Source organism: Tubulanus polymorphus, chromosome 2 (assembly GCF_964204645.1).
Source record: "Tubulanus polymorphus chromosome 2, tnTubPoly1.2, whole genome shotgun sequence".
Lineage (NCBI taxonomy): Eukaryota > Metazoa > Nemertea > Palaeonemertea > Tubulaniformes > Tubulanidae > Tubulanus > Tubulanus polymorphus.
Window position 1 is genome coordinate 24,820,609 of NC_134026.1, and position 14,777 is coordinate 24,835,385.

The 14,777-nt window shown below is 35.4% G+C and overlaps 3 protein-coding genes across 6 annotated transcripts; 1 reads left to right on the forward strand and 2 right to left on the reverse strand.

Annotated features, from left to right (window-relative positions):
- The first annotated feature begins 215 nt into the window (after nucleotides 1-215).
- LOC141898422 (CAP-Gly domain-containing linker protein 4-like) lies at nucleotides 216-10,566 on the forward strand. 4 transcript variants are annotated; one of them, XM_074784290.1, is made up of 14 exons: nucleotides 216-347; nucleotides 3,474-3,762; nucleotides 3,831-4,086; nucleotides 4,176-4,319; nucleotides 5,097-5,296; nucleotides 5,392-5,527; nucleotides 5,615-5,767; nucleotides 8,305-8,427; nucleotides 8,618-8,741; nucleotides 8,820-8,911; nucleotides 8,992-9,009; nucleotides 9,503-9,572; nucleotides 9,658-9,764; nucleotides 9,856-10,566. In XM_074784290.1, the coding sequence occupies exons 2-14, from the start codon at nucleotides 3,496-3,498 to the stop codon at nucleotides 10,098-10,100; spliced, it is 1,935 nt and encodes a 644-aa protein (XP_074640391.1). In that variant the 5' UTR covers nucleotides 216-347; nucleotides 3,474-3,495; the 3' UTR covers nucleotides 10,101-10,566. The 4 variants fall into 4 exon arrangements, with proteins under 4 accessions (XP_074640391.1, XP_074640390.1, XP_074640388.1 ...); XM_074784289.1 differs by lacking the exon at nucleotides 216-347 and adding an exon at nucleotides 379-525; XM_074784287.1 differs by lacking the exon at nucleotides 216-347 and adding an exon at nucleotides 2,536-2,650.
- On the reverse strand, nucleotides 6,098-7,976 carry LOC141898434 (uncharacterized). The gene is made up of 2 exons (XM_074784305.1): nucleotides 7,934-7,976; nucleotides 6,098-7,596 (listed from the first exon to the last, which is right to left on the reverse strand). The coding sequence occupies exon 2, from the start codon at nucleotides 7,588-7,590 to the stop codon at nucleotides 7,045-7,047; it is 546 nt and encodes a 181-aa protein (XP_074640406.1). The 5' UTR covers nucleotides 7,591-7,596; nucleotides 7,934-7,976; the 3' UTR covers nucleotides 6,098-7,044.
- Nucleotides 10,567-11,030: 464 nt separating the features above from the next.
- Nucleotides 11,031-14,744, reverse strand: LOC141898428 (histone deacetylase 3-like). Its single transcript, XM_074784297.1, has 15 exons — nucleotides 14,713-14,744; nucleotides 14,249-14,591; nucleotides 14,025-14,107; nucleotides 13,636-13,778; nucleotides 13,465-13,546; nucleotides 13,323-13,379; nucleotides 13,160-13,215; nucleotides 12,947-13,080; nucleotides 12,789-12,869; nucleotides 12,632-12,705; nucleotides 12,483-12,547; nucleotides 12,237-12,385; nucleotides 12,078-12,160; nucleotides 11,847-11,998; nucleotides 11,031-11,646 (listed from the first exon to the last, which is right to left on the reverse strand). The coding sequence occupies exons 2-15, from the start codon at nucleotides 14,304-14,306 to the stop codon at nucleotides 11,571-11,573; spliced, it is 1,293 nt and encodes a 430-aa protein (XP_074640398.1). The 5' UTR covers nucleotides 14,307-14,591; nucleotides 14,713-14,744; the 3' UTR covers nucleotides 11,031-11,570.
- Between the last annotated feature and the right edge of the window lie 33 nt (nucleotides 14,745-14,777).

A 14,777-nucleotide genomic window follows, 5' to 3' on the forward strand; every position in this document is an offset into this window, starting at 1 on the left:
TAATCATCCATTCCTCGGCATACAGGATGGTAAGAAAAACATAAGCAGTATATTTTAGGTTTTTCTTCAACGCACAAATAGAGAGGCCATAAAAGAACGCGCAACCAACGCTTTCAGGATTCGAACCCACTCTCCGGCGCTTTTTTCGTGAAGTTGCACATAGCGTAAAAGATTGTGGAATAATTCCAGAAAGAACGGGGATTTATATTTATTCTAAAAATGGTAGGGGCATGATTATAGATTAATCAGTGATCTGACTTAGACCATCGTCGTCTAGACTGAACGATACGATGACCGCTACATCACAAACTATCCTCATCGGACGCTACGGCTCAATGAGTTTTACGGTAACCTTAAACACTTCCCAGTTCCCCAAGGTCGTTGCGCGAATATTTAGTTTTTTAAATTTTGTTTTTTATTGGTTTTAAATCTGTCTGCTGGAACTTGAAATAAGCTTAAATGGATCTCTTATCTTTGAATCTGCTTGTCTGACTGAGTTGAATCTGCTTAAGAGGACTTTGAAAGGTAAAGCCTATTGTTTTTTTTTATAAACAAAAGTCAACGTCATGTATTCTACTAAGTTTAAAAAGATTTTAGAATTTAGATTGTTGATGGATGATTTTAATTTTCAGCGTTTTGATTAAGCAATTGGTTAATAGCTGTTATTGATATGGGTCATTTAAAGTAATTCATAGTTTGGAGTAATCATTCACTGATTACTCCATGCTCAAAGCATTAGATAGTCGATAGAGAGGCTCTTGTCAAAGGTACATGAGCCACCTCCAAAACAGGTTCCATTCCATAGATATTACTGACACTGGAGTAAATATTCTTCTATCCGAGAAAAATTTGAATTGTTAATTTCCACATAAATGAATAAGATCTGCTATTGTCATCTGGGCATCTCTAGAGAAGTTAGGCCCCTAATTGATTTATAGCAGTAAATAGCATTACATTTGACACAGTTTGAGAATGTCATGGTCTGTGATCAAACCCATGTCCTTTGGAGCATGCATAAGCCTGTCTTGTGTGTACAGTGTGGTTGTCACTTTGTACTAAAACCAGTATATTGTGTACATTTCAAAAATATTCTCTTGGGCTTAAGATGCAGTTTTTGCCTTAACTGGATAGCAATTAATTTAACCCGATTAAAGGAGTAACGCGTGTTTTTGATGGAAATTTCTTGTGACTTAGTAATTCGGTGCTAAAATTATGGAGGAATACAGAGAATGCAGCAAATCAAAGCTTGATTCATCATTATTGATGGGGTCACAGTTGACAGTTGATTCTGGACATGTTTCTGCTCAGGGTTTAAGTGCAGATCAATTGAAATCTGCCAAATGGGTCTGGAATGAACAAGAGCTTGGAGAATTTATCAAAGATGTTAATGCATCATCTGTAGATTATATGGAAAGTTTAATAAGTAATGACGCTGATGATTATGAACGTTCAGTAAATGACATTTTTGTACAACGTCTTGATCTAGAAGCTTTAGATTCTTCTATGTATGAAGACGATATTGCGTTAGGAGAGGATTTTTCTGGTAAACCGTCGATTCGCATAAATGAGGTCTTCCCTTTGGATATCATGGGCAAACTCGAAATCGATGATTCTAATTTAACAATGGATTATTATAGTTTGGTTGAAACATTCGAAACTCAAAAAGATGGAGTAAGCAACAGAATTGGACTGATTGAGGGAGATAACTGGGCCTGTCTAGACACTACTGTTTTAACAGATGATGACAGGCAATCCATTAATGGGTAGGTTATGGTCCAACTATTGGACCTCAATAGGCTTACTTAGGTATACTATTGCCGATGTAACCATAATTCAAAATGGTTTGGTAATTATCTACTTCAAAATGTGATTTAATTAGCTAAATACTAAAAAAAATGCAAAAAGTGCTACCTGTATTTTTGTTATCAGTAACAAATAATAATATCTTTTAAACTGTAAAACCTGGGGGTTATAGCAGAAAAAAACTTGTGCAAATTTTCATGTTTCTCTGATCTGATCTTTTATCTTTCTCCGTGATTAGAAATTACCGATACATTATCCAGGGACTAAAAAAGTTTTGATATGGAAAATTGCTTTATCATATGAGTCATATCCCTAAGTATAGACTATCTTTAAGTGGCTGTTTTCATCGTTCTTCTTTCCCGATAAAGATTGAAGCGTCTGGGTTTCTGAAGGATCGAGGCAAAATACTGTGCTATCATCGACGCTGTAATATATAATTGATGAAACATTTCTTCAGCTATATCTGACTATATGAACTAGAGAGAGAGAGAGAGATAGTGAGTGAGAGAGAGTAGTATCAGTACATGAACAGTGATTTGTAAATCATAGATCCTGAATTTCATGTGAATGAACAGGAATTGAACGCAATCTTGTTTCAGACAGCTCTTATATTCTAATTATTGAAGTATGAAGAGGTTCTATTTAGAAACACAAGACAATGTTATATAACATAATTCACCGCTGTGTGGTTACTGATTAGTTAAATGATTCTCAGGGAGATTTCAGCGATGCATTACAGACTTTCAGTGTTTAACTCTGGATTATCTGCTCTGGGGAATATGTAAGATCTGCACAAAGATTGCCTGAAAAGAACAGTTGGAAAGGAAAGCATGATTTCTTGTAGAAGGTATTTGAAGAGTTAGTCCAATTCCTTGATATGTCTGTATCAGTAATCGTTTCATCAACTTTATCATATAGCATTTCTAGTTACATTTATTTCATCTCATTGTAATTGACATTGATGCATAAGCCATTAATCTTGAGGTATTACGAATACCAGTATCTACGTGAAAGATGATGAATTTCGTTGGGGTAAATCTTACCGGTATCTGTGTTGACTAAGCTGTCTTTTTTGTTTACGTTTACGAAAATATTCACTGTAAGAGTTCATCAGAGTGCTAGATGTGATATAATCTCTTAGCCTATCAATATTACAAAAATGTCTGATATTTCTATCCCATAAGTTTAAACATATTGTCTTATATTGTTATATATTTAATTCTTTCAAGTAAGGCTATGTAGTTATTTCGGGATTTACTTGGGGGTATCAGTTGAATGCGTTATAATGCAGGAAGATTTGTGTTGAATCGTTTGAAAAAAAGAGATTGATTCCTTCTGATGTAAACTACCAGTATGATGGTGAATGTTTTAGGGATCTTATATCACCTGAAATCTGCTATTACTGCTTGTTTTCCTTCCCGAATGTTTAACTGCTTTTCAGCGATATTTCTGCCTCACAAGCCATAGAATGTACAACATCTTCATTGATTGCAGCCACCAGCAGTACATGTATTGTCTGTTGGCTCCTTCTTCACGTTTCCGTCAGTTTTCATAGTGATGTTCTCCAAATAGTCCTTTTTAAAATTTTCATTTTTGAAAATTTTTTCCTGAATACTAGTTTACAATAGTACATTTTTCTAAAGCTTGTTTTTTCGAATTTCTATTTTAAGAGTTTTGACTACAAGAACAATTATGACGCACACAGATGCAGAAAATGAAGAAACAGCAATGGAGACGGACGTCGAAGTTACTCCAAGAACTACCCCGAAAGTTCATCCCGCAGTTGATCCACCGATTTGTGAAGCTTGTGCAAAACTTGATATGACATTCTGTGACCCTCAATGCTGTGGCTGTAAAAATGTTATAACCAATATGGATACAACGATTGCTCAGATATTTGCTGTAATTCGCCAGTGGACACCTCAGACACAACAGAATATTAAAACGCTCGTCCATGAGGTAGATCAATTGCATTTTCAAAATTAATCTCAATGCAGATATCAATATTGAAGTGTGAATTTCTTTAGATTTTGCGCAGAGGAGCGAATGCTGATGATAGAGATGGGCTAACTGATATGACTATACTCCAGTATGCAGCCAAAGCTGGAGCTCATGGAATTGGAGATCCAGAAGCTGCTGCGCTTGCTGTGCAGCTATTGGTTGATAAAGGTGCAGATGTCTTCATCCGATGTCGCTGGACAAACATGACTGCCTTGCATTACGCTGCATACTTTGACGTTCCGGATGTCATCAGAATTTTGCTGAAAGCATCACGATGTGTCGGTGAGTCAGTAAACAAATTCATAAATTTCACAAGTCAGAACTCAAGAGTAAGATAGAAGTAACTGCATAACATTTGATTTTGAGTGTAGATATTGAGAGTGTTTGCACTGAATTTGACCATGGTACACCTCTACATATCGCTGCAATTAATTTGGCGCTGGAAGCTGCAAAGTGTCTGATACAGAATGGTGCTAATCCTTTATGCAAAGACGGTTATGGACGGACTGCATTAGGTAATTATTTGTTTATAGTAGACACCATCGTTTGACTGATATTCCAAATGAGCTTCATGATTTTAAATTGAAAGGAAAAAAATTTCAACTGTGATTTTATGAGTATCGAGCAGCGAGAGGAATTCGTTGTATTGATATTTTGCATTTTTTATTGAAATCTTATACATGGCCGAACAGCCAATGAAAGTTTTGCGCTGTTCATCTAAAACAGCTGATGTATAATATTGAATTGTTACAGTTAGTCACTTACACCAGGTGTTCCTACTTAAATTATGCCCATTACTATTCAATGATTTTAACCACTGTATTAATGTGACGTACCATCCATTTGCATAGGAATATATGTCATTAGAGAATCTGTGATATATTGAACTGAATAGTGCCTCTCTAGAGAGTATTTTTTGGGGATCATTTGATGAGTGACAATCCAGGGAATATACCTTAAAAGTGTCTAGATGAATGAGTATTTGTTTATGAGATCGTATGATAGTTATATTACGAGTCCATACCCATACAGGCGATGGTCAATAACTTACGCCGCTCTAGTGAAACGTCGCTATTATCATTATGTGGATAGTGATGATGTTGATGATGAAAATGATAAGGGAGGTTCGTAAATTTGAAAGTGATGTTTTCTCATTGTTTTTATGAATTTTTCTATTCAAACATAATGAATGCTGACATACCACGATAGGCACATATTACCCCAGTACCAATGAGTGCACATACTTTCACATTGGCTAATTTTTGGCTCTTCTGTTTCATTTTGTTGAGTAGAATGCCTGCCTGATCAGGCCAAAATCGATAAGGATTCAGAAATGGGGAAATTGGTTGGTAAAATGAGGAAGATGTTATCGGATGCCGAGCCTGCGTCTCCAAAACAATCCCCACCAAATTATGACCTTGTGCCAAGCAAGGTCACTTTGCAATCGATCGGAGTAAAATTAGGAGATCGAGTAATTGTTGGAGGCATCAAGGTGATAATTACTCCTATAATTCCAATCATATCTTCGAAAATGAGGAGTAATATATACATATGTATGATAAATACATGTATATCTTACTATTTCAGGGTGGAACACTGAGGTACTGTGGCCCTACTGAATTTGCTGCAGGGATTTGGGCAGGGATTGAGTTGGACGAATCCATTGGTAAAAATGATGGAAGTGTTGGAAATATTTCTTATTTCCAGTGCCCTAAAAACCATGGTATGTATATACACTTCAACTTTGATGGCCAAACCAAAGGATTCATCCATCCTGTGCCTTTTTGTAATACAGTGTAAATTACTATAGGTATTTTTGCACCTATCAACAAAGTAACGAAGGAAGGAAACTCATTTATGCGAACAGCTAAGACAGGTCGAAGAAGTTCTTCTCCACAAGCATTGAGAGCCGTCACTCATCCCAAAATTGACGTATCCCGAGTTACTGCTAAAGTTAATACAGGTTTGTATCTTTTTCTTTTACTGGTCATTTCATCTTGTTGATTTAGCAATGATATAGAAGTCGAGTAACCAAATATGATCCGGATCAGTGTCATCCAGACTTTGATCTACAGTGGAATCTCATTACAACACACTTACAGAAAATATGTCCTGTTTGGGATCGAGTTATAGTGTAATAACTGATAAATGTCCATTTCATCCGAATCCAGGCATTCTAACAACTCTACTGTATTTTTGTTCCACTTGTATTGTAATGTCCAATAAATGCTCCAATCCCCAATAAAGAACTCATCCAAACACCAATTCTTTTTTTGAAAACTGTTTTGTACTTTTTATTAAAGAGATTTTTATTATTACATTATATTTATATTTTACAACATTGTGTTACTAATATATAAACTCAAAAATAAAATGAGCAAACATTAAACCACAATCAGTTATTAAATGTTTTTTACACACGTTTATATCTTGGTCAAACAAGTGCTTAATCCAAAGATATACACACAAGACTGAAATGAGTTGTGAATAAACGAACTGGATGAAATTAAGTTTCAACCATCAAACAAATAAGCCTAGAACTAAAGCTGAAAAATCATTTCTACTGTTTTCACCTTTAATTGGACATCACTAGAAAATGGACACTCATTCTACCAATAAATTAAGTTATTATAAAGTTGTGGGACTTCAACTACATACTTATTGGTAAAAGAAAGTAAAGAAGGGTTCATACTGTAGTCATTGATACTCCAACCTTAAGAACCAAATGTTCATTATAGCTACTCCTGGTACTAAATGAGGTATGCGCTTAAAACACTGGTTAAATTGAAAATCTATGGTATGAAACACCAGTCTAGTACTGAAACCACAAGAAAAAATCACTTTTTGAAATGCCATAGCTTTTTCAGTAGCTTTAGGCACAAAACTTAAACAAGCCTTGAAAAAATGATTACCGGTACTAAATCTTTAGTACAAACCCTGGTAAAGGCGATGATCTCTTTGCCCCATCCATGATTCGAAAAACCAGGAAATCGAATAACCGTGAAGAAATAAATATGAGGCTATGAGTCTCTTGGCTTTCTTTTTACAGAAAAGCATGGAAAACATGTCAAATGCATAAATCAAATTATGCTCATGGATTCAATAAATATTCATATAGAACATTAAGTTTATCGAAAAATACACTTCACTAACATGATTTTCATCAGTTAACGATATATCAAGAGTTCTGATAATTTTTCACCGCCGCAATCAAAATACAAAGACTAATCGTGAAAGAGGTCATTGATTGTTCTCGTCACTATCTTCCGCATCAGATTCACTATCGCTTAACATTTCATCTCCGCCTTCGCTCGAGCCGAACACCTGACAACGTAAATTAGTCAATTCATCCGCTTTTCGGCAAGCGTATTCATAATACATGTTTCGTATGCCTTCCAGTACGGCCATACGTAATCTCAGACTGTATCTGAACGAGCGCTGTTCAGCTTGAACGGCGCGTAAATAACGATTCTGTAAATCATCCAAATTCTGGTTCAATAACACAATCTGTTGACACGACGAACGGAAACGATTTTCGGTTTTGCGAATTTCGGCGAATATCGTAGAATTGCCGTCCTGGTTCAGGCCCGGGAGATTTCTCCGTACGCCGTCTATGACGTTATTATTGTTCGTATTGTTGGAGTTTAATCCGTTTATCGTACTGTTTAAAGTACTAACTCCCGCTATAGCGGGAGATGAGGTCCGTAGTGCGGTCGACATCGATCTGGTAATCACACCGTTTTCACGCGAGCGCATCAGTCGCCTTCTCGCTCGACGACGAAACATTATTATCTGAAATAAATAAAACCCATGTTTTGAAATATCGCGATAATTTCAGCAGATACCGCCGACTCAATATCAAATTGTTGTATTGGTCAAAGAAATGGTAATATAGTCACGAAATGACTAACAACTTCTTACAATTCTTCAATTCTCTACTTACTACAGCCTGATGAGCTGAAGGAAAGTTACCGTCTTACGAGTTCTTCCCTACGCGAATATTCTATCGAAGTTCTTTATCCACATCTTTGTCCTCTATGCTTCTGAATCATTTGCGGTTTCGGAGCAAATTCTGGTATTTTGAATAACAATATTACGCCCTAATTCTTGGATTTTAGTTCTGACTTACTATTTCGCACTTCTCTACATTATATGGTGGTAGCGACCTTGGCCTTGTAGCGGCGGGTATACTGTGATTTAGCGGATATTATGGCGCGCCGATAGTGACAATATTAAATAGCTCGCGTTGCGGGCTTAGTGCGCCGGGCACATTTACGTGGTATTCGCGTTTCTGAAAAACGATACAAAAATTGATTTGATTTAGAGATCTATCATATGATATGGCATTTCATTGATTTTGAAAGCCAAACATCGCCCCATCCAACGTCACAATTATATACGTACCAAAAAATGAAATCGTTTTAAACTTCGTCGGACATAATTAATTTGGAGAATCGATAACCTAAATTTGCCTTTCATTTGATTCTTGCTAAATTTTAGGTTTACATACGTCTTCATCTATGACATCTGAATGCACAGAATTAGAAATTGGTGACCGTGTTCTTGTAGCTGGTCAACGCAAGGGAACTGTTAAGTTCATAGGTGAAACGCAGTTTTCTCCAGGTTAGAAACAATTATATTATCTGCATGACTATGATTTTTTATTTACCTTCAATTTGACATTTTTTTAACTTCGAATTTTATGAGAATTCAGTACATTTGATTTGTAATTGATATTTTGGGTATATTGATATTGATTCATGCGCTCAGCCCTTATGTACAAATAGGTGTATTTTTATTCATTAATAAATAGGTACATGGTACGGTATTGAGTTGGATAGATCAGTTGGTAAAAATGATGGTGCCGTGAATGGAGTGCGATATTTTACTTGCCGTCCGAGACGTGGAGTATTTGCTCCAATATCAAGGCTCAAACTGTAAGCATTTGAACTTATTTTCATCATGGAACAAAAAACCAGAGCTATTGATTTGATATTCCTGGTATATTTCGACAGGTTGATTCCTGGTCATCTGGTGGGTTCAAATGAATCAATAGACAGTAGTGCCAGTATGGATACGTGGACGGATCGAGAGAAAAAACTTTCAGGTACGAAAATGTAACATTTCATTATCTAAATACCACCTCAGGTTAATGTTAGTTTTATCTTGCATTTATTGTGTTTATAGCGGCTGTCAATAAACGCAGTAAGTCTTTTTTTTAGTATTTCACGTAACATAGGCAGGTTTTGATTGAACTTAATCCGGATTAGAAATAGCGATTCCAGATAACAAACTCTCTACCGCCCTTCTATCAGATTTACCGATTAATCTAGTCCAGAGTAGATGTGTATTTCTAGTCTAAACGAACACACCAGAAGAGTATTCCAGAATCAGTAGAGACCAATCAAAACCTGCCTTAGTATTTTGATTAGTGTTAATGTACTGTAGTAGGTGCTTTGAAGAATATTTTCTCTTTATACACAGGTCTTTCAAATGCTTTTGTAACAATTTTGATAAAGATGTTTGTTATACACTTGTAGTAGTAGGTTTTCTAACAAAGGACTTATGGGTGCTCGCACAATGTTGTCTCACCATGAATACTGGGTATTGAATGGTGTTTTTATTTCCTTTCCCCACACACCTGCCATCCAAACTTTACAAAAGCTCTGAAATCAAACAAATATTTCTATTTTTTCAGGAAGACAAAGAGGCGGAAGTTTGTCTAGTTTAAATCTCTCATCTTCACCCAGCAAGTCTGAGCAAAATCGGTGAGTTCCTTTTCTTTGCTTATTCTTTTCTTTCAAAAATAAAACATGTTTATCTGCATTACATGCATTTGTTTTATATAAACAGACCTAATAGCAGTAACAGTGGCAGTCATCGAAGAACTTCAAAAGTCACCTCAGATTCTGAACAGTACCTGAAAGTTGGCATGAGTTGTTTTTGCAATAATGAACTTGGTACATACCTCGGTTATTTATTCACGTTGGTATTCATTCAGATCCTTGTATTTTTGTCTTCATCTTTTGTCCATTTCTATCATGTATGTAGGTACCATCCGTTATATTGGACCGACAGATTTCGCTGAAGGTATCTGGTTGGGTGTCGAATTACGAACTCCAAAAGGAAAAAACGACGGGACTGTCCAAGGATATCGTTTCTTTCATTGTAAACCAAATCATGGACTTTTAGTAAGGCCAAGTAAAATATCAGTGCGTGGAATCAATGGTGCCAAGTTATTGGGCGATATCCACTCCTCATCAACTCCTAATGAAAGTCAACAACCTGCTTCGTAAATTCTATTCGAGCAATTTTTTTGTAAATCATAATTCATTATCTCTGATGAGGCTATGATTTTTTGTGCAAATAATCATCAATGAATTTCATTTACTTTGCAAAGTCTATATGGATTTAGGTATTTTGTATTCAGAGCTTCCTACTCTTTGTACATGTAGTTAGTTCTCTTGTACATTGTTAAGTGGATTATCAAATGTTGGATATTTATTTAAGATTCTATTTTAAGGTAGTGGTCTAATGCTGTAGGTGATATTATTAAAACAAAAACAAATGTAACCCTGTTTACCGCTAGTCAAATATATCCGCCCCATGTATTAATCAATTAAGTGCCTTATAAGTAATATAATGAGCAAAACTAATGGTATGCATACCAATACAACCCACCCACCGTTAAAACATGTTTACACTGAAAAGTTTCATATTTTCATGTAAAGTTTACATGCACAGAAATTAGTAAATTACATACTGCTTATGATTTATGAAAATTATTTATGAATACTATTTAAACAGTAATTATTTATTGTATTTATTTTATAAAATAAAATTAATCTGTCAGCTGTATTCGCAGTGTTGCGCGTTTGCTCTATTAAGGTATTGCTTTTAAGATATCCAAATTGATTTCATTTCAACCATTTGGAAGCATCTGGGTCTACCTACAGGCCCGTATGCCTATACAGCCCCTCCAGGGGTGGGAGTATGCAGTGAAGGTGAAACAACTCGGCTATTGGACATAAGGCTCGAATCAAAGTTATTTCACATTAGGCAGACGAGTCGGCATCATCATCGATTTCAATAATATTTCGTAGCATTGGGCGCAGTAAATATTTACACCATGTGTACCGAAAGCCTTATTTCTGTAAAGTAAGAAGTTTTCAAAGCAAAATGAGAAAACATTGTAGATCCTATCCAATTAAGACAGAAGATGTCAATACGTTACCTGGCCTTTATTGCTCTAAAGACATGTGTTCAATAAAATTACTTACATTACAATGGAAATAAATGCATCCACATTTCTTAAATGTACAATCCAGTATTAAAAACACTAGCATCGTTTATACAAATATGTAAATAAAATAATTACATGTCCCAAAAAGAATTAGTATAAGTGAATAACCATTAACTATACAAAGCATCAGCATATATAAAATTACTTATGAATGTACTTAGTCGATGAAATAAATGAGCATGAAAATCTATCATTTTATCAATTCTTTTAATGGAAAAAGTTTCAACAATTAAGGAGCTTTATAGCACAATATGTACCGTGAAAAACAGCATTATTGACTGGAAAGTACTGAAAACGATAAATTACATTTGACGTTATTTTACACAAACAGTCACTGCCTAGCTTCATCTCAAGCCTCCCAGTCGCAGCATTGTGAAATGAGATCCTTGAATGACTGAAATTTCAAAAAGTGAGTCAACTAAATATTCCAGTCTATCGTGACAATCTTTAGCACGAATTCTCATCACACATCAAGGAATCCTTCGTTTTCTTTATCATTGTCTTGATCCCCATCAAAATATTCATTGTTTGGCTCGGGTCTGAAATGCAATTTGGAAAACATCAAAAATTAAATCATTCCACACATCTAGTGGTAGTGGCTGTAGTCGTAATATCAAAGTTGTAGGCTTCTTAGCCTTTTTGTTTTTATAAACTCCACATAGGAAAAACATACACCAGCTTTAACATTCGCACTGGGGTTAACTCAATTGACAAATTAAAGCAATTGCTTTGGACTTACCGATTATTTGTATGATTATTGATATCAGGATCAGGTTCCTCCAAACTGTCCAAGTTCAGTAAATCAGGTGGAACATCTTTCATTTGGACGCTAGGCGCATGTGCGATATTCTTCAAGTTCTCGTTGATGGCAATACGAATACTATCGAGGTACTAGTGAAGGAAAATTTAATGAACTGATTCATAAGTCACTGATATGATAATGTCCTAGGAAATTGAATGAAAAACTGACCTGTTTGGTATTCAAATTTTCCTGTTTCGTTGTGTTCAAATCAGGGTGTAGAGTAAAATCAGGTGCGAAGAATTCAAGGTATTCTGTAACAACCAATAATCAAACTTGAGAAAAAGCCTTCATAAACTATAATTAACGAATGAGAATTATGAGGCTTACCGCTGTATGGCAGTTCATTGCTGATATCTTCATCAAGAAGTTGTGCAGTTTCGTATGTCCAGCAACGCGCGACATTTCTCACGGTGTAACCACCACCACCGAGCACTAGTGTTGGTAATCCAAGATTCTTGATAAATTTTACGCATTCCCTAAAAGCAAACAGGTTCATAATAATACACTATACATGTAGTACATTGATTCTGAACACAGTGAATGCTAATATGATATAATTAGGCTATCACTTACCCATGTCCTTTTATTGATAAATTAAAACAACCAAGCCTATCACAGCCCAGCGAATCAGCACCACACTGCAAGTGATCACAAACGAACAACAAACTATTATTCTTTTGACTGAGAGGATAAGAAACCAGACTTTCCAAAAATGTACTTACTTGTAAAACTATAGCAGTTGGTCTGTAAAATTCCATTACACTATTGATGATAGGTTTGAAGATGCCCATATATGCTGAATAATGAATGCGTAACATTTGTATGACCATTATTGAAATTAGGGATGCGTATGAAACCTTGCTGTATCTAATAACTTACTTTGATCATCAATACCTTCTTTGAGTGGCACATTCACTGAATAACATCTACCACTTTCAGTTCCAATTTCAAACATGTCACCTACAAAACAAAACCAAGTATCTAATAATCTAAAGTAAAAAGGTCTAAACAGCAAAAAGCTATATAAGAGTCCTCACCAGTTCCAGGGAAGAAATAATTGCCATACTTATGAAACGAAACGGTCATCACTCGATCTGTTAAGTAAAATGCTTCTTGGACACCATCGCCGTGATGGATATCAATGTCTACATACAAAACCCGCGGGTGATACCTGTTAAATTGGCATTTGAAAATACATCATATCACGTTAAATATCATTCAAAATCATCTTTACAGAACAAGCAACTTACTTCAATAATTCTAAAATTCCAATTACGATATCGTTGACATAGCAAAATCCAGAAGCCTGAAAATAATATTGAATTTATGTTTCATTTTGATAAATTTGTTACATGAAGATGAATTGAAATGAAAAGCTTTTCATACATTTTTTTCTCATTCGTTGCTTCTTACCTCAAACTTTTTCGCGTGATGTAGTCCACCAGACCAATTTATAGCTATATCACAATCCTGTATTCAAATTAAAGTGAGGTAACTTATAAATTACCACTGTGGTAAAGTGGAATGTGTACAAACAAACAGAAGGTGCACTCACATTATTATTCAGCTTAACCGCGCCTTCTAATGATGCTCCAGTATACATTGAACAGAAATCGAATAAACCATCAAAAACTGGACTAAAAATAGGAATAATTCAATGCATATGAAACATTCTATTAAAACATTAACACGTATCAATCTGTATCCATGTTATTTCTATACACACCAATCATCACCGACATTAAATACACTCAAACTTTTAGTAAATGCTTGAACATTTTGCGGAGTGACTCTTTGAAGAAAGTCAATATAATCATCTGAATGAAAACGACACATATCATGCGCCGAGGCTCTATATGGCTTATAAACCTGAAAAACAATGATAAATGTTGCTGCTGGATTATAGAATACAGACATAACGATGGAATAGTCAGCTTTGTGCATTCATTCAGTAGACTCTGCCTTACTAGGTACTACTCGTCAACTTGCTCAAGCCTCAAAAGATTTTACTTAAATATTTATTTGGAGGACCTCCAATCTTCCTGATTCTCAAAGTGCTCAAGTGAAATACTGAGTGTAAGGCACAGTTTACTGCAGTTCAACTTCAAGTCTTACGTTCATCTTTTTGTATAAGCCATAATGTAGAACCAGACTGTGCGTTAGAGTTAACCGATGAGGTTTCATCGGATGTCCAGGACCTTAAAACGTAAGATATATTTAACTTATTACTTCTCAATCAATGACCCTGCCCCGGGGCACATAACATATCATCGATTCAAACCAAAACTATTCTGAATGAAACAATCGCCACAGTCTGAATAAATTCATCATTTTCTTACCATAATGAAAGTTCCCAACTTCAGGGTCAAAGAAATAGGCAACTTTTGGGTTTGACATTTTGTCCCGTATTGTGCTGCCACCTAGCAAGCGGATGATCTACAGTTCAAAGATTTTCTTTCACTCCAAACTGCTCGAATTACGAAGCTCAGTCCATCTTGCGTTTTTGAATAGGGTTCTTTGTGATAAATACTTAATATATTTACTGGTTACCGTGCGATGGTTTCGATTTACAATCAGTTATTGGAAAAATAACAACAAAGCTCAGCAGAATAGCGATCAGTAGATATTCCTAGATGGCGCCACCAGCTGGTAGTCCGATTTGGTTGAATACATTTCCTAATACTGACCAACATAAAACCGAAAGAAATAAGCGATATATAAGAGATATATAATAAGAGCATATAACTTAAAACTATCACATATTTATTCAGAAATCAAACAAATTACTAAAATTGTGACATACATAAAGAAAAAATATCACATTCTGAGGCTGTAAGAGTCCAATTTTGTAGTTTCTATCGTTTCCAG

Bases quoted from the DNA above. Each gene is read 5' to 3' on its own strand.
- LOC141898422 (XM_074784287.1), top strand. The intron at 5,297-5,391 runs GTGATAATTACT...TTACTATTTCAG, and splicing joins TAATTGTTGGAGGCATCAAG to GGTGGAACACTGAGGTACTG. The intron at 5,528-5,614 runs GTATGTATATAC...AAATTACTATAG, and splicing joins CCAGTGCCCTAAAAACCATG to GTATTTTTGCACCTATCAAC.
- LOC141898434 (XM_074784305.1), bottom strand. From the start codon at position 7,590: ATGTTTCGTCGTCGAGCGAGAAGGCGACTGATGCGCTCGCGTGAAAAC.
- LOC141898428 (XM_074784297.1), bottom strand. From the start codon at position 14,306: ATGTCAAACCCAAAAGTTGCCTATTTCTTTGACCCTGAAGTTGGGAAC. The intron at 14,108-14,248 runs GTAAGAAAATGA...TTACGTTTTAAG, and splicing joins AGTTGGGAACTTTCATTATG to GTCCTGGACATCCGATGAAA. The intron at 12,548-12,631 runs GTAAGTACATTT...GATCACTTGCAG, and splicing joins CAACTGCTATAGTTTTACAA to TGTGGTGCTGATTCGCTGGG.